At 46.0% G+C, this 17,470-nt stretch overlaps 9 protein-coding genes across 9 annotated transcripts; 4 read left to right on the top strand and 5 right to left on the bottom strand.

Annotated features, from left to right (window-relative positions):
* Positions 1–54: 54 nt before the first annotated feature.
* On the bottom strand, positions 55–1,798 carry N7516_005431 (Zn(II)2Cys6 transcription factor; the record flags this gene model as incomplete). The annotated part of the gene is made up of 4 exons (XM_057218151.1): positions 55–481; positions 601–860; positions 910–1,053; positions 1,112–1,798. The coding sequence occupies 4 exons, from the start codon at positions 1,796–1,798 to the stop codon at positions 55–57; spliced, it is 1,518 nt and encodes a 505-aa protein (XP_057080034.1).
* Positions 1,799–2,321: 523 nt separating this feature from the next.
* On the bottom strand, positions 2,322–3,181 carry N7516_005430 (uncharacterized protein; the record flags this gene model as incomplete). Its single annotated transcript, XM_057218150.1, has 2 exons — positions 2,322–3,010; positions 3,064–3,181. 2 exons carry the CDS (start codon positions 3,179–3,181, stop codon positions 2,322–2,324), a joined length of 807 nt encoding a protein of 268 aa, XP_057080033.1.
* A 557-nt stretch (positions 3,182–3,738) lies between these two features.
* N7516_005429 (uncharacterized protein) lies at positions 3,739–4,062 on the top strand (the record flags this gene model as incomplete). Its single annotated transcript, XM_057218149.1, has 1 exon — positions 3,739–4,062. The coding sequence occupies one exon, from the start codon at positions 3,739–3,741 to the stop codon at positions 4,060–4,062; it is 324 nt and encodes a 107-aa protein (XP_057080032.1).
* Positions 4,063–5,124: 1,062 nt separating this feature from the next.
* N7516_005428 (nucleotide diphosphatase) lies at positions 5,125–5,964 on the top strand (the record flags this gene model as incomplete). Its single annotated transcript, XM_057218148.1, has 1 exon — positions 5,125–5,964. One exon carries the CDS (start codon positions 5,125–5,127, stop codon positions 5,962–5,964), a length of 840 nt encoding a protein of 279 aa, XP_057080031.1.
* A 500-nt stretch (positions 5,965–6,464) lies between these two features.
* N7516_005427 (CybS family protein) lies at positions 6,465–7,495 on the bottom strand (the record flags this gene model as incomplete). Its single annotated transcript, XM_057218147.1, has 5 exons — positions 7,312–7,495; positions 7,192–7,209; positions 6,941–7,007; positions 6,720–6,839; positions 6,465–6,630 (listed from the first exon to the last, which is right to left on the bottom strand). Exons 1-5 carry the CDS (start codon positions 7,448–7,450, stop codon positions 6,465–6,467), a joined length of 510 nt encoding a protein of 169 aa, XP_057080030.1. The 5' UTR covers positions 7,451–7,495.
* A 332-nt stretch (positions 7,496–7,827) lies between these two features.
* On the top strand, positions 7,828–8,472 carry N7516_005426 (uncharacterized protein). Its single transcript, XM_057218146.1, has 3 exons — positions 7,828–7,976; positions 8,031–8,123; positions 8,286–8,472. The coding sequence occupies exons 1-2, from the start codon at positions 7,890–7,892 to the stop codon at positions 8,043–8,045; spliced, it is 102 nt and encodes a 33-aa protein (XP_057080029.1). The 5' UTR covers positions 7,828–7,889; the 3' UTR covers positions 8,046–8,123; positions 8,286–8,472.
* A 400-nt stretch (positions 8,473–8,872) lies between these two features.
* Positions 8,873–9,362, bottom strand: N7516_005425 (uncharacterized protein; the record flags this gene model as incomplete). Its single annotated transcript, XM_057218145.1, has 3 exons — positions 8,873–8,993; positions 9,210–9,257; positions 9,319–9,362. The coding sequence occupies 3 exons, from the start codon at positions 9,360–9,362 to the stop codon at positions 8,873–8,875; spliced, it is 213 nt and encodes a 70-aa protein (XP_057080028.1).
* A 270-nt stretch (positions 9,363–9,632) lies between these two features.
* N7516_005424 (uncharacterized protein) lies at positions 9,633–9,948 on the top strand (the record flags this gene model as incomplete). Its single annotated transcript, XM_057218144.1, has 2 exons — positions 9,633–9,677; positions 9,808–9,948. The coding sequence occupies 2 exons, from the start codon at positions 9,633–9,635 to the stop codon at positions 9,946–9,948; spliced, it is 186 nt and encodes a 61-aa protein (XP_057080027.1).
* A 3,543-nt stretch (positions 9,949–13,491) lies between these two features.
* On the bottom strand, positions 13,492–15,404 carry N7516_005423 (putative C6 transcription factor RosA-like; the record flags this gene model as incomplete). Its single annotated transcript, XM_057218143.1, has 4 exons — positions 13,492–14,599; positions 14,654–14,881; positions 14,937–15,239; positions 15,295–15,404. The coding sequence occupies 4 exons, from the start codon at positions 15,402–15,404 to the stop codon at positions 13,492–13,494; spliced, it is 1,749 nt and encodes a 582-aa protein (XP_057080026.1).
* Between the last annotated feature and the right edge of the window lie 2,066 nt (positions 15,405–17,470).

Below are 17,470 nucleotides of genomic sequence, written 5' to 3'. Positions count from 1 at the left end.
TCCCTTATAGGTCGATTGAACTGCATGATGCCTCGTCAGGTCACGCTGGACACTTCAATGGGTGTCGATGTCTTCTTCCTCAGTCACAGGATGTAAAACTCCAGGATCAGCAGCGACTATCTCTGCCACTGCAAGTGCCAGGTCGATACCCATCGTCTTTCCAATCATTTCCAGACACTTGACCACCCAGCGGCGCAGCCTATGTTGGGGGCTCTCAACAACCCCAGCGACGAATAGATGCCATAGGAGCACTAGGCCTCCAATATAACTTTCAGGCGGTGGGAGATTAGATTCCCTAGTTACTAGGTGGACGTTGAAGTGAAACGGAACACTGCGACAGATCTCCAGGGCTAACCGCCGAATCGTCGATCGCAGTGTCCTGCATTGGACACGAAGCTCTTCAGATAATGAGGCTAGAGAGGAACTTTCGGATAGTTTCCGGACATGGGAGAGGATGATTTCGCTGACGATGATCCGGGCGCTGCGGTATTGGTTCCACGAACTGCAGACCCAGGAGGTGGGGTACACGTGGTATTGATCGTCGTATGGCGATATGCCTCGGAATTGCTTCTTGATGGCAAGGTCGAAGGGGGAGCTTACATGGGTGGTGTAGTTAAATCCGGGGGAAGAGCTGCCAGCCAGGCAATTAAATCGGCTTCGATGACCGACGCTGCTGATATGATTTCCCGCTCACTTTTGTACGTATTGGTGTGGATATCTGCGCGAAGGTTCGATAGTTTCCCAATTATCATGACTAATCGATTGCCGTGAGCTTCTTCTGTGTCAAGAAACATCGCGAAGTCCGTGCATTGCAGTAGCGAGTCAGGCACTCGTGCGTCTCGTTGTAGGCAACTGATGGTCTGGTTAAGGGATTAGCTTGAGATCAAAGGAGTGGTCGACGACACCCACAATCTGATATCGAAGATATAAAAACAAGCGAAGACCGGCGCTGGTCTTAAATTGATCAGTGCCCCGTATATCGAGCAGGGCTGTTGCCCCATTGATATGGTTGGTCCAGCCGTCAATACTCTCCGGGGCTCTTGATGTAATCACCTATAAACAGAGCGTCAGCGACAACCATCTGAGGGGGCAAGAATGCAAAATTCCATACTTCATATATGGCAAGCATTATAACAGCGCCCAAGGTTTGATTTGTTTTCGCCTCCTCTATGTCGGCTAGAGCGGCGTTAAGCAATCTCAAAGCGGATCCATACTCCCGGCGGGCTATATCGTTAAGCGATTGTAACCCTCTTACTCGCGAGAGCATAGCCGTAGCAGTAGCAACCACGCTTGTCTTCATGGCTCTCTGGCCTGCAGATCCCCCGCTCTGCACCAAAAAATTGGAAACGATCCCACTAGTCCAGAAGCCGCTGGGGATGGCATTGGATCGCAGGAGATAACAGACTGCTTCATATTTGGTGGCCTCGAGCTCATATGACGGCTGGACCTCCAACGGGTAATTCCCGAGCTGTCGCATAAGAAAGACATGCTGTGGATCAGAATTGAAGTCAAAGTCCTGCTCCACCACGAGACCGAGCTCAGACCGCATAGGTTTCCTTTCTGGGATTGCAGTGCGACGCGATCGCTCTTGTTTATTCTTATTTGTCGAGGACGCAACCGCTTTTCGGACTACTGATTTGCTTTCGTCGCGGAACATTAACGCCAGTTGATCCCGATATCCGGGACAGTCCCGCTTGGCCCTGGTGCATTGCGAACAGGCCGGTTGGGCTTGGTCACACCGAATCTTTCTGGACCTGCACTCGCCACATCCTTTGCTTGGTTTACCACAGTATACCATGTTCCGTACTTGACAAGGTATTGTACATTGTCCACGGGTAGGGGGAAAATGGAAGTAAAGAAGATGTTGGTCAGCCCCGTGTCGTCTGGATGGCGCTTAACCGCTTCGGGTATGCTTTGCGACCCAAAACTTTCTACAGTCGATCTTACTTATAACGCGGGTGCCTTGAAGCTATATTGTACATCATATAACATCCGATATGGTCAGATAAAAGGTTTGGCGTATCCCTAGGTAATATGATAAGTTGAATAATCACAGTCGTGTGTTGAATTTAGAGGTCATCATGTAGGTTAGTGTAGCGGGTGAGAGCGAAATATATACAAAACATAGTTATGTTTATTTGATTTAAACGACTATATGAAGTTTTGCACCTCACGGTATCGGATTGTCTTTCTTTCACTCTCCGTCCCGAGGTCCTCTGGTTTTCATACTAAGCCGAAAAAGCAAGGCCTTTGTCATTAATCTTTTGGTTACTACATTAAATGTCGAGATCTCATATCGTATCCGTAGGAACTTGCGGATATTACCCTGCTCGCTTCGATGGAGACTCAATCTCAGCATCTGACTGGTTCACCCGCTTCCTATTCTTCCTCAAGGGTCCGCCTGAGTCCGAATCCTGTTGCAGAAACCCACCTGTACCGGTTCCATCATCATGCCATTCGCTAAATTCCCATTGGATTGAAGTCGATTGATCATCACTGACTCCCATACCACGTCGAGCACGCATCAACCGACCTAACCGGCTCCCTTCTACCATCTCTTCAAACCAAGGGATCCCCCCAGTTCTACCGTGCTGCAGACTCCTTGATATATCCACAGAGTCATTAGATGGCGGAACGACGACCGAAGATGAAGCGGTGTCTGAGCCTGGTACTAGTTCAGATGAAGTCGAGATACCACCGGGGGGAGCTTCTTCATCGTCGTCCTGGGGAAGTAATCTTAGATCATCCAGTGCACGCTGGTCATCTACCAGCAGACTGCCGATCGTGACAGACATGAAATTGGATTCTTCGATGGGATCCTCTGTCCAGAATGTCAAGGGTGTACCGCAGTATCCACAGAAGACACGCTGGGTTTGGGGTGCATGGCGAGGTGAATGAATGCGGCGAATGGAGGAGTGTGTTTCATCTGGGAAGAAGGACTGAGTGTGGGATTGATACCAACTGAGAGGCACTCGTAGCCACGCGGAAAGAGGTGTTCCGTGAAATCGACCTAGAATTCGATATTAGCCGGGAGATCGACAAGCTTAGTTTGGATTTGCCCACGATTGTCTCGGCTGCTGTCGAAGTACACTTCGGCATGGTCTGTCACATCATCCGGGATATTGATTTGGTATTCATTTCGACCACAAGAACATGAGCCGCGGAGCGGATCGAAGGCCATGGTGGTACAAGAACTACCGCGGCGTTGGTAACTTCGCAAGGTTGAAGCTAGACAGACGGTTATAGATTGGAGATGAGCGACCAAACACTCGTTTTGTCTGCTAAGGATCTCAATTGAGATGATTACAATATTTGATATAAAATTGAACTAGGAATCCAGAGTGAGAACAGAATTAACATGAAAAAGAGAAAAAGCAAGAAGTGTTCAGTGGACCCTCTCTATGACGTTTAGAGGTTGCCAAGTCCCGCTCCCGGGCTTTTAGTTTTACTCCGCATTGGCCCTATTGCCTTATCGCTTCCTATCGCTTTCCCATGTCTCTCGAGTCTCGACTTCCTCTCTCTTCCTTTCAACATTCTCCTATTACCTACCGATTACAATCGCATCCCTCATCTATGCCTTGCCTCGACGGAGACTCGGATCAATAACCATAGTCATCCAACCCATCCAATCGAAATCGCGAGCCCCCGAACCGTGTCTACCCTCGGCGCATCTACCCCACAGCCCTCAGTTCCTCTTCAAAATCCTCCAGTCATCAAGCACCACGATGAATCCAGACGATGAGCATGATCGGTCGTCCTCGACGCCGAATGGAACATCCAAGCCGGGATCTGCCCAAGACAAGGACAAACCTCGCCTTACCGATCAAGAAAAAAAAGAGCAATCACATTGCCTCGGAGCAAAAGCGACGCGCGGCCATTCGCGAAGGCTTCGATCGCCTGACAGAACTGGTACCTGGTCTGGAGGGCCAGGGCCGGAGTGAGAGCATCGTTCTGCAGAAGACCGTGGACTTCATCCACGTGAAACTGCAAGAACGCCACGATCTTATCGCCGAAATCGAGAGCAAAGGCGGCCGCGTGGACGATTCTTTCCGCCCAACGTGATCATATTTCCCTCGGTATCTTATTGCGCTTTGGATCGGCATCCTGCAGCCCTTGTTCCCCTCCGCTGGTCGATACGAGGGTGCTGGGGCTAGCATGTGCCGAGGTCCGAGCGGTTTTTGTCAAATCCTGGACCACATGGACTTATACCCACACTACGAATCTCTTTTTCTTGTCTATCTATTCTATTCCTGTATTAAAAACGAGATCTTCGAAATGATCAATTGCGGGGCTTCCTGTTGCCTGACAGATCTGGTCTTCGAATATGATTTGATGTCAATCACGCATCCTCCACCGCATTCAGTGGATTGAACGACTATCAATACGGTGCTACAGCTTTTGTATTTCTTGTTTTCTTACTTCTTTCAAGTATTGTACATTGAAGGGTTTTTTTTTTTTTTTCTGGTTTGTTTCTGCTCCCAGGTACCAGAATGTATATGGTCACAGCTGTTGCTGTGAAGCAACTGGGGCGTTTTTCTTTCCCAATGGCCAACCTGAAATCGAGTTATTTTCAGCTTTGACTGAACACGCACCTTGACAATTCTTATTTTCAAATCAAAAAGGAATTATTTGACCAAGCCGCACTTTGGTTGGATCACGTGTACAGGGTTACGGAGAATAACTGCAGTCATGCAGCTTCTAGGTAGCCAACTAGATTATACAAAAAGTATATCTTACAGCTTCGGAAATTTAGACGAAATAATTAATCAATGCAGTCAGTGGTGACAAAAGGTGGAATCTCAATGTTAGTTACATAGACTACACATGTGTTTCAGGGGTCACAACAGCTTCAGCTTACCGCCTGATATCTGCCGGAGAAACCGAGCCCCTTCCAGGTGAAGCAAACGCAGACTTATACACTCTGCACAAACCCGTGACATAAAGAATCTCGTGGACAATCTCGTGGACACTCGGGATTCCAATTGAATATCCCTGCATATACTTGCAAGATCAATCAACTGCACACAAATACCATCTACCTCGACAAGCGGACGGAGAGAGTTCCCCGCATCGCATCACTGCCCGCAATACCCAAAACACCAGACAAACACCAAATTGCCCAACATGACAGACTCCAAAGAAGCTCTCCTGTCCCACATGGAAGACTTCGATACCACCGAATCCGACCCACCCCCAGCCTACGACAAACCGGTCCTCAAAGCCAACCGCGGGGCACCACTGCCACGCCCACCACCCCTCAACCTCCCAGCTCTAAACAACCTCCGCAACGAACGCGTAATCCTCGCCTCACAATCACCCCGTCGCAAGCACATAATCTCATTCCTGGGTCTCCCAAACATAGAAATCATCCCCTCAAACGCCGCAGAAGACCTATCAAAAAGCCTCAGCCCATTCGAGTACGTGCTAGCAACAGCGACGAAAAAGGCTCAAGCAGTCTACGAGCAAGAAATCAACAACGAGATCAAGGGCGAGCCGGCCTTAATTCTAGCCGCAGACACGGTCGTCGTGGACCCGTCTACAGGCTCGATTCTCGAAAAGCCCCGCTCTGAAGCACACCACATGACCATGCTGCGCTCGCTGCGTGATATCCGAGACCACAAGGTCTACACGGCTGTTGTGGCTATGGCGCCGTTGGCTAGTGCGCGGGACCCGGGGTATGCCATTGAGAGTACGGTCGAGGAGACATCGGTGCGGTTTGATGGTGATGTTACGGATGAGTTGATTACGGCTTATGTGCGCACGCGGGAGGGCGCGGATAAGGCTGGTGGATATGGGTTGCAGGGGCTTGGTTCTATTCTTGTTGAGAAGATTGATGGCAGTTATGACAATGTTGTTGGGTTGCCGCTTAAGGCAACGCTCAAGATTATTGAGGCTGTTATGCAGAGTGCGGACGATGATGATGGGTTGCCTGGGGATGGTGAGGAGAGTGAGGATGACGAGTGAACGAATATTAGGGTTTAGGATCTCTTGTTTCTCGTTAGCCTTGTTTTTCTGTGTGTTTGTATCATTATGCCTTTTTTTAAGGATAGAATTAAAAGGGTTAGCATTCATGTTTAAGAGAATGATATGATCGGTGAGTAGAAACAATGTGCTCATTTTACATACTGCTAACAATTTACCACATATTTCAATGTACCGTTGGTGCATAAGAATCCCGCCATAATCTACGTAGTATACAGAAGAAAAAAAAAAAAAAAAAACACCAGGATGTCTTCTCGTACAAGGGTTATATTCCGTCTTTTTTTTCTATAGCTCAGAAACAACCTCGAGCAGCAGGAATCCGGCACCGGTCAATAAATTCGGGCTGAGACAAAAGAAAAATAATCAATGACATATACAGAGGCGGAACGGAACGCCTGGATAGACCAGAACCAAATTGGTAAGCAGAAAAAAAAAGGAAATAGAAAGACATCATGTCTGAAAAGAAAAACCGCAACAGCACTCTATGCCGTCCAGATACGACGCAGAGCCTCGGTCACACCAACATCGTTTGTCTCGAACTCGTACAGACCAACAGCGGTGGTGAGGGTGAATGCGCGCAGGAGCCAGTTGCAGGTGGCGCGGAACTTGGGCACACGGGAAGGAGGGAAGTAATCGACAATGGCGGCCCTAGTAAAGAGATGTTAGATTGCGATTTCCAGATTGCAGATCTGGGGTAGATTTGAGGGAACTGCGGGATAGCGCGGGGAGGCCCTTACTGGAATCCGATGTGCGAGTGGGCGACAATCAGAGAGCATAGGATGGCATCCATGACCGGGTTGAGGGAGCCAGCGGCGAAGGGAGCGAAGGTGAGAGGGACCAGGCCAACGCAGACCAGTCTGAGATAGATGTTAGCCGGGTTTTTTCTTTGCGCATGGCCGGGGGCTATCGGAAGGAGTTGTATAGGTCGGTATTGTAGTGATCGAAAGGGAGCACAAACCTCTCAAAAGACCAGTGATAGCTACCCTCGGAGGGGTGGGTTTCGGGAATGGGAGCAGGGTCGTTCACTATCGGGATAGGTTAACATCGAAGACTTCAGCGACGGTGGTATTGCGGTTCAACGGGAGGCATTGTTTGAGTGCTGAGAGCAACGGAAACTGTATATCTCCACAGATTGCAGGTGGCTTTGTACTCAATGCTATCGAAAAGCGAGGGGAGGGTCGGAATAGGAAAGGCGCGGAAATCACATACTGGTTCCCTGGACAGTCTCTGTATCGCGAAAATCACGTTAGCAACTGCTCATAAACGACACCCAATAGATCTATCCATTGGCAGCGTCTCAATAAGCCTTGTGGCAGGGCCTCTACTTACGAGGCAATGGGGGCAGGATCTGCTTCCTAGCGGAGGCATGGAAAGCGACGACTTGCGAAACGCCGACATTCTTCTGGAGGAATGGAGCCCGGGGGGCAAGAGTCTGTCGCAGCAGAGTTGAGCGCGCGAATGAAGCCATTGTGAGTGGAGAGTATGATCGTGAAGAAGCAGAAACGCCGTTCGAATACAAGCGGATGAAGTTGGAGACCTCGGGAGTCCAACTCGGTATGTCATTCTTTTACGGGCTATTTGATTGGTCGATGGCTGTCCGCCCAGCCGAAATTGGCCGATAACTCTGGTGAGAAACATTTAGCCCTGCGGTTCTCTTCTTCCTGTCTACAACATACAGCAAGTTGTATATCATAAGAAGTTCTTAATTACACCACAACGCTAATTGATGGTAAATCGGCTGCCGAAAATGGCTACCTTGGACGCTGGCTTAAGCTCTCCCTTTTTACCAAAATCTTAGCCATCCCGACATCACGTGCGCATAATATACTTTTGATCACTGAGCAGACCTAAGGCCACCACAACACAATGGTCTCGCTCCCGCCAGCTCATCCGTCCCATATTTGTGCATGACCGTATCGTCGACACAGAAATCTTTGAGAAGCATGTTCAGAAACTCATCCTGCTCCTCGGTGGCAGCGACTCACCCAGTAGCAGTAAGGTAGTGGATGTCGGATTACCCTGAACGCAGTAATAGACTATCTTCTTAGCAAGGGCACAGATAGTCCAGATAACCCGGCAACAAGGTTTGCCGAGGCGTTTAGATATATGCAATAACGCCAAGCGGAGTACTTCCGATTCGGGTGAGTGATACTCGATCCTATACGACAGAAACACATAGCTCATCATTAGCTAACATCTAACCCTAAAATAGAGTCTTTAGCTTCGCTATGTTACATACGAATTCCGTAAGAATCTTAAGATAATAGACGAGTTAATCTAGCTATATATTCAAACCACACTAGCCCACTCACCCGACGAACTCAATAAGAAGATCTCAAAGCATAAGACCTTCCTCGATGCTCTCGCTATTTACCCGCGACCCTCGCGTCCCCCGCGATCAACTTATCGCCGTCCTCCTCGTAACCTAGAAGTCGTCTCTAAGCTACGTAATAAGATCCATGATAGGCTCGGCGTCGACGCTAACGCCTAGAAACCTAGCTATGCCGATCTTAAGGAAATGAAGTATCTTAGTATAGTACTATATAAGACAATACGTTTATACCTAGTCATGCCATTCAATATACGCTACTCTCTATACGATACGACGCTCCTATATAGCGGTGGACCGGACGGGCTAGCACCTATAGGTGTACGCGCAAACTCGCGGGTCATCTACTCGACTATATTGATATAGAGGGATCCTGATCTATATGATAGCCCGGGATCGGAGAAATATATCGACCGCTGACTTATATGGACCACTCGTATGTGAAATACGTTGTTCCTTCTAACACTATGCTATCTATAAGATATATAGAAAAAATAAGAAAAAAAAGAATGCAACGACGGCTGCATGATTCGAACATGCGCCCGCGAACGGAATTGATTTCTAGCTGTTGGAATTGTTAGTGAATGTTTTGGTGGATTTGTTTTGATGGAGAGAAACATACTCAATCGCCTTAGACCACTCGGCCAAACCGCCATTTGATGAAGTTTTTGCGCCTAAATGGCTATACTAAAGGAGATCAGATAAATGCATATAAAATTTGGATACCAACATACCAAATTTGGGTAATATTTTGCTACATACGTTGTAACTAGTTATATTCTTTCTAACGTTATGATTACTGCCCGGTCCTTGCCAAGCAACCCAACACCTGAACCAGGTATTAAGAAAGAATCAAGAAAGGATTCAGAATTAAGAAAAATTTTTTAAAAAAAGATACAACGACGGCTGCATGATTCGAACATGCGCCCGCGAACGGAATTGATTTCTAGCTGTTGGAATTGTTAGTGAATGTTTTGGTGGATTTGTTTTGATGAAGAGAAACGTACTCAATCGCCTTAGACCACTCGGCCAAACCGCCATTTGATGGCATTTTTTGGGCCAGAATGGCTATGTAAAGGGAATATCAAATAAATACTGTCATGCTTCAATTAATATTTAAACCCCAGTACCTTCGCAATGTCCGAGACCCACTTATTTCCTGCCGGTAGAACTTTGATAATATTCAAAACCGAATGTTTTATCTCATATATACGCTCGGAACGAGCTTATGGCCGCGTGCCATAGTAGCAGATAGTATAGAGATAGAACTAGAGAGGCAAAAAACAGAGAGAAAAGCGGTAGTAGCCTCGATAATCAGCGTATGCTGCGCGCCCTGGGTGTGTGTAGTTGGGATAAGGAGGCGGTAGTTAGTTATATAAAAGCGGTCAATTGTGGGAGCTACGTTGTAGGCGTTTAATGGTAGACCGCGGATTTGTATTAGGCAATAGTTTGCTATTATTGAGATAGGGTACACTATTAGTATTCGGATTTTGTAGGCTTATGAGCGCATTCTTACGCTGCCAAGTGGTGGGAAAGATAAAGTTGAAGACCCAGTGCTTCGTTTCAAAGTTACCCTCAGTCCTGGCTCCGAGTTGAATTGCGGTGAACAGGCGACGGCTTGGTTAAGCTATAGTTGATTCTTCGAACTACAGCATGATATATATTTGAGACAAGAATTTATGCCCTGCTTTTAGTTTTTGGAAGGTGGAATTAATATCCATGGATGGATGGTTGCATTCTTAATAATCGATAGGAAGATCTAAGCGGAAATGTCTCCTCCATAAATTTCTTTAAAAGCTCTATATAAAAGTCCAAATTAGGTCTTAAACCTTGACATAACTACATGTTTACGGAGAGAAAGAGTGCCTTCAATAGCAGCCACTATCAACCTAGCAGAGACAGCTACTTATTACTAGTACCCCTCCAAACTCACGGATCTGCTCGTTTTCCAAAATCTATTCAAAACACTTAAACAGAAAGATGATTGGTCTAGGAGAAGATTCGTGTGAAAAAAGAAAAGAGATAGATTTCGTTCGTAGTGTGCGTTGCAGACCACGAATTTCAAAATGGCGGTTTGGCCGAGTGGTCTAAGGCGATTGAGTATGTTTCTCTTCATCAAAACAAATCCAACGATACATTCACTAACAATTCCATCAAGCTCGAACACTTGAAATCAATTCCGTTCGCGGGCGCATTCAAATCATGCAGCCGTCGTTGCATCCCTTTTTTGCTCCCATAAGATCCATGGACATTTCTAAGGTCTTCGATTTTTACCTCTCAGCCAATTATATCCGTTAGCGTCTATATATCTATCTACTTTACCATCTACCTCTTTGTTAATGAATTCCTTTATTTGAAACCTATATGTTTTATATTGAGGTTTTTACCCCAAGCTATCTAGATACGTTATTTAAGAATTTAGGTGTCTCTTATTCCGAAGATATCTCTTTCTCGGTATAGATAGAATAGATAGATAATGAATGAATTCCCTACACCCTTACTAATCGGCAATAATAGTTATTAACAAGTTTTTCTCTAAGGCCTTAGGCCGGTGCTTCTACTATGCCCGGATAATTGACCACTTACAGATCTCGGGGTCTATAGAACCCTCTAAAAGCTTTGTAAACTCCCCCCGAGCTGTCCGTATAAGTTCTCTACCTTATATCAATAGAGGAATTATATTAAGACTAAGACTTGAATATAAGCCTTCTAGGTAGAGGCTAAAATAAAACTCGAGAATAGAGGGCGTAAGTGTTTGAAATATATATGTGAATGACATTTCTAAAATATTTTCGAAAACCTCTTTTGTCGAACTCCAGATATATAACTTAGAAAATCTATAGTCTATAGCCGAATAAAATTAGCGTAGTAGTAGCCTACTACTAAAGGTTTTATAACAATATGATAGTATAAGGTATTTCTTTTTCTACTTCGTATTATACTATAATACTAAGAAACGCGAATCGCTAATACTAAGTAAGGCCTGCCCGACATAACCGCGCCAGTACTCCATATCCCGAGAATCGGTTATAAACAGTTCAAAATATGCCCATCACTAATGCAATCAGAATCATCCGGTTCCAACTACATGTGCACCGACTAAATGGTATTGATCATCTCGTTAGCGCAAGGACCAAGATGAAGAGTGCCATCGAAGACGCGAATATTCACTGTCAAAAAGGAACCTTTGAGGCCTCATCTCAAAATAAGGTGGGGGGAAAGGAAACGACGGCTGCAATTCGGCACACGAACGTAATTGCTATAATGAAAACTGAGCTCATCATGGACTGAGTTGTAGTTCATTCGAGGAAATTGCCTTAACCACTCGGCCAAACCGCAAATATCAAATGGCTAGATATCTTAGGAGAATAGAGCGTGAAAAGGATAGTTTCATAAAAGCGGCAGCAGATCAAATAGGAAAGCCCCATACGCCAGGGAATATCCGGTACGTATAGGTACATATATAACTTGAAGCGGATTTAAGGAGTGTATAAGGTGCATACAATTAACTGAGTAGTTTAGAATATAACCTTAGAGCGTTTCAAATGGGTCATATAGGTCAAACGGGTCAGATATTGAACATTATATCGATTTATATTAATCCCCTATCTATATGTCGGTATGTTGTATATACTGTTGAACAATCTCCCATATATGCATGCATGTTTGCTACAGACTAAGCCCCTTTGTTTGTTATTTGCTATTTGCTAGCTTGTTTGCTACAATTGAGCAATGTTTAGATTATATTCCCACTCAATCTCCAACAGCAATAACAGCACGGAATATTACCCACAAAATAGTGCATAAGACGTAAGATCTCCAATTTCAGGTACAACATACGCAATAGCATACACAGAAGAAAAGAAGATAAATTTAGAAAACACGAAGGAGCGACGACGATCACTAACTCAATTTCCGTTTAGTGAAGATCGAACCGCAATCGGAGTGATAAATACGACACTCGAACCAACGAAACCATTAAATTCACACAAACCCAAAACAAAATGAACAAAGTTAAAAAATAAAACCAGTCTATCAAAAATCGATACCCCTGGGACACGCATATAAGGCTGCAGCCCCTGCAAAAAAGACGATGTCATACTACGCTTGTATTTGCACGGCTGATACGTAGAACTACCATATATAAGGAATGAATTGATATCCAATCCCAGCAATCACATCTTAGAACGCTTGTACCTTACACTCGGGTATCCTCAACCCTCTAGCAGAACCAGCGAAACCAAATCGGTGCTAGCTCGGGGGCTTGCTACATACCTCATTCGGACAGATTATCGAAGCGGCCGAATACGAGGTCTGGAGAAATGTGGCCGGCGGGGTACCAATCAGAGGAATGGATCTGTAGTCTAAATTCCCTTAATATTATGTCATGTCCCGTGCTTTTGAGTTGGATCGTTTCGTCTATTCTTAGCACAGGATCTGTGGCGATGGTTACCGGTGGCTACTTTCGAGGTTGGGTGGTACCTGTCGATCGGTGTGGGTGAGGTGTAAGTGCAGATGCGGATGCATTCTTGGTTACGAGACTATCTGTATTGAGATGTTATGGAAGTGAGGTAATGATCTTTCATACATTGGCGGGTTTGGGGGTCAGTCAGAAGGCTGGATGGCTGTATTTCTGAAGCTATAGTTCTGAATAGACCAATAAAGACATTACTAACACACATACAGACACTCCAAATCAGATAAACAGAAGATTTGATAAAACCAGGGTATATATATAAATATCGTTTGAGACAATTGTCTCCAGCTTGCAGCTGCAACCGAGTATAAAATCCAAACCGGGCATTAAATCGGATAGAAGATCACACGTTAACGCTCATGCTCAGGAAAAAAAAAAAAAAAAAAGTGAAAATGAAAAAAGAACAAGAGTCAGAATGTATAAGAAAATAGTCGAGTGGTGAAAACGAAACACTCGCGTATAATAATCAAAAAAGCACATGTCCTCCAGGTCCAATTCCCAGTAGAACATAACTCCGTAACCTCCGTATTTTCGGAAAATGAGAGAGGTTATATCTTCCAATTCCAATCCTGGTACCCAATAGCCAGAATCCGACTGGCCAACCTTGTTCAGGGTGGTAGTCCAAATTTCCCATAATTTCCCATTTTGGCTTCATTTTTTGGTATAGATAAATCCATATCACAGACCTGGTACTGTCTGAGGATCAAGTCCAAAGTGAAGCGGGAGTAGCCAAGCCCGGCACTTCAAACTGATGTGTCTGTGGATAAACCTCCATGTTGAGACCAAGTGTGCCATCCGCGCGCGGCAAACCGGCGCACAGCACATCACCATACGGCGGGGTGTAAGCCGCGGAATGAGAAATGGAAGCATGATGCGGATGGACATGGCCATGTCCCAGATCCGAGAGACCGATGTGTACGTCGTGGTTATCGAGGAGCTGTGGGGAGGGCGGATATAGAGAATGCGAGGATGTAGCGGGTACATAGCCATCTTGGATGGGGAAGGCAGGGTTGGCAATAGTGACGGCAGGAGGGGAATGCAGAGGCGGGGTATAAGCGGCATAAGAAGGTGATGCGGAAGCGGGCGAGGAAGAGGCGACGAGCGGATACTCGTGTAGATTATGGTGGAAAGGGCTAGGCGGGCCGGGGGAGTATTGGTCGACTGATGAGCGGGGAGACCAGGAGAGGGGTACGCGGCCGCGATAGCGGGCAACAATACCGCGGGGCAGGTCCATGAGTTCTAGGGCCAGACGCAGCTCGGTGTTGAAGGGGTCTGCGGCGTTGTGGGTGGCTATTATACGGTACATCTCTTCGATAGGACCGATGAATAGGGCGCCTAGGTATGCGCCACCTAGCTCTGGGAAGAAGCGGTCGAGAGAGATGCCGACGGCGAAAAATTGGGCTAGGATTGGAAGGGCGCTGATTTCTGATTCGCTACTTCGGAGCATGGAGGGTGGGAGCCAGAAGAGCCAGCGCCGGAGGGTTTGGATGCTTTCGAATGACTGTTCGGTTGTTTGGTTGGGGAAGTCATCACGGAATTTCTGGGTGAATTCGATGAGTTCTCCTAGGCGTTGAGAGTGCTCAAGATTGTGGGAAGTGCGTTTCCGTGTCAATCGGAGGGCCTGGATCGTTTGGTCTAGATGTACCATGTCTTCGTCGAGGGGTTGGTAGACTCCAGCCATTGGACCATCTGTTGTGCTCAGTGCTCGTTGGTTTTCTATCAACTGTGCAATGTCTGACTCTTGTTTCCAGTATGGATGCATGGATTCTAGGACGCTAGAGATGCCGTGCTGCAAAGATGCCCAACTTTGACTGTTCTGGTGTTAGTTGGGGGGAATTTCTAGGGAGCTGACCTATGACACTCACTGGTCTGTGGCCTGCCATGATAAAAGAACAGAAGCCGCGAGGATTGCATCGCAGTTCTCCTTCGAGAAGGAGCCCAGAGCGGTCTGCAATCCGTGGAGAGCCGTGACTCTATGACGGAAAGCCAGCTGCTTAGTCTCCTGGTCTCGCGTAAGAAAAGCAAGGTGAAATGCCGAAAAGCTCAAGATAGAGCTCATAACGAAGTCGTTCCCGAGCGAGATAGCCAGGAAACTATAGAATCTCCGTCAGCAAAGACCTACCGCAGTCAGATCTAGAGAGGACTCACTTAGGCATCTTCTGTGCCCACACAGTGCAACCACTCAACCCTCGACGATGCAAGTCAATCGAAAGCCCGATTATATGGTGAATCAGGCGTAAATCATTTCGCGACAAGCCAGACCACCCAGATCGTGGGCACTGCAGGAGCTCCGGATACGGAGGCACACCTGTACGATGCCAACTATCTATTTCCATTTCGATCTCTGGTGAAATGAGGAGGTCGGGACCGCGTGGCGCGGGGGGGCTACCACCTTGTGTGGCAGCCGTATCCTGGTAGTCACAGCGGCAGTTGTGCTTTGTGCAATTGCGGCTAGATGGAATTAGGATGGGTATACTAGTGTCTAGGTGTGGATTGAAGAACATACCATTGCGGGAAGGTCTCATCACATCGAATGTGTCTCCTCTTGCATGTTTTGCAGCCGTTACGGGATTTGGTGTGGCTCTTGCGTGGTGGGCCGCCGCCTGGACCGACCATTTTGGCCTTTGAAGACGCGGAGAGATAACTGGAACTGGAGTCAAGGACTCCACAGGTGAATGTTGTGAAAGAGTTGATGGTGGGCACGTAAGCCCTGTAGTTATAGAGAAAGGAGAATGTGACCTAATCCAACCGTCTCCAAAAATAAATTTGGGAGTTTGGGGGCCGTTGAGGTTTGATGAATATAAGTTGAATTAAGCACGTGGAGAATACGAGCTTTGGGGATCTTAACGTTGAAGAGACTAAAAGGAAACAAAAGAGAAAGTAGAGGAATTAAAAAGAGGGAAGATAGTATTAACAGTTGAAGTCAGCAAGATATGATCTGACTTATTTAAATTTCACAGATGCATTCTCACTTTCCACTAATTTTATTTCCCAGTGACGATCGAGATTTTGAGCCTCTGGGTACAGGGGGGGGCATTAAGCCAAGGAAAAAAGTAAAAAAAAAAAAAGATAATAAAATAAAAAAACAGGTAAAATATGTAAAATATGTAAAAATACCCAAGAAGATGTAAAAATCAGTGAAATCAGTGAAATCAGCGAAATAAGAAACAAAAATAAAAAGACCGTCTAATATAGCACTCGGTCATTTTAGGTGAACCACATGGGTAGCTTATATAGCTGCCTTCATAGGCTAGACTGTCCACTAGCCGCATGTGAGCCCATGTTCTCAAGCAGGGATAGGCTCTATATTGCACACCTCCATGTGGAAATTACTTTCTTTTTCTTGAAACGAATTGGACTGTTGGTACCATCTAGCCCTAACTATAGAAGTATTTCTATGGTTCCCAGTTCTACCGAGTACACCCTATTTGCTTATAGAAGATAATGACCAGAAGGCAAATCAAAAGAAAAAGGTTCCATGGACGAAATCAAGTTGATTCATATGTGTGTGTTCATCATTTTATTTTTGCTTTTTTTTCCTCTTTTTTTTCCTGTTGTAAATCTCATCCCGCGTTCCAAAGAACATAGTTCCAGCCAAGAGAATGTATATACGCAGGGGCCTATTAACAGATGACCCCAGGATAACTAATATAGAACCAGAATGCAAGAAAACATAGTAACCGATCGACCATTTTGCCTCGCAAGGCTTTCGATCTGGCGGACCCTAGATTGTGGGTCGCTGTCAAGGGACACCGTTAACCCCGTTGGGAAAGAAGAGGAGTTCAAATTACTATTGTGCTATCCTAGACGTAATCTCAGACGTACTGGGAGTGGCTCTTCCACTCTTCCATTCCCGCTAAGATTCAAGCTTACCCTGACAGGCGGAAGTCGCCCGTTCCTACCCGCCTGTGAGTCAGATGGGAGATTAAACCCTGAACTCGGTAATCACAACCGAATGTAGAACTCCAAGAAAAAAATAAAGTCAACTGTATAAGAAAGAAAAAGAAAAAGAAAAAAAAAGAAAAAGAATACCAGGTTCTTACACCACTTGGAATCTGGGGATTGAAGGCAACGTGTTAACGTTTAGTCCGCAACTAGGGGGTGTAAGACCAGTCTCTCGGGATCACCGCATCCATAGCTCAATTTCTCTTTTCTTTTCTTTTCTTTTTTTGGCGCATCCCTTATCCTAACACCCTAGAGTAACCTATTGCGATCGTGGCCCCAGACCGGAACCACCCTATCTCCTTCTCCGGTGAAGTTACCACTGGGCTGGAACGTACAAGATGAGGAAACCATGTCTAGTGAGCCTAATACTAGTGTACAACATACGACGCCAATAAGCCCAAAGTGGGAACTGAACACTGAACCCCTGATGGTCTAGTCTCCAGGTATACAGGGATTAGAGAGAGCTGTGAGATCGGTCCCAGCAACTATTATTCAGAATGATCATCCCAAAAAAAAAAAAAAAAAAAAAACTTTGTGGAATGGGCTCATTCCTGCAGTGCCCAAGGGCTGAATCTAGCAACATAACGGTAAGTGTTTAAAAGGTAAAAAGGGCTCTTCGCTTGGAATAGCATCATGCACTCCAGCCCTAATGGGATGTAATTTTAAGGCCCAGTCAGCATCTGAGTATGTATGATGTATGATGTATATCTACGTCTGAATCTATGTTGTATAGTGAC

This window comes from Penicillium verrucosum, assembly GCF_028828655.1.
Source record: "Penicillium verrucosum strain IBT 35672 chromosome Unknown utg000001l_segment0_segment0, whole genome shotgun sequence".
In the NCBI taxonomy this organism is placed as follows: Eukaryota; Fungi; Ascomycota; class Eurotiomycetes; order Eurotiales; family Aspergillaceae; genus Penicillium; species Penicillium verrucosum.
Note: the sequence above shows the minus strand (reverse complement) of the source record. Positions and strands in the feature narration are given on the sequence as shown.

Coding starts and splice junctions, on each gene's coding strand:
- N7516_005426 (XM_057218146.1), top strand. CDS start 7,890: ATGACCGTATCGTCGACACAGAAATCTTTGAGAAGCATGTTCAGAAAC.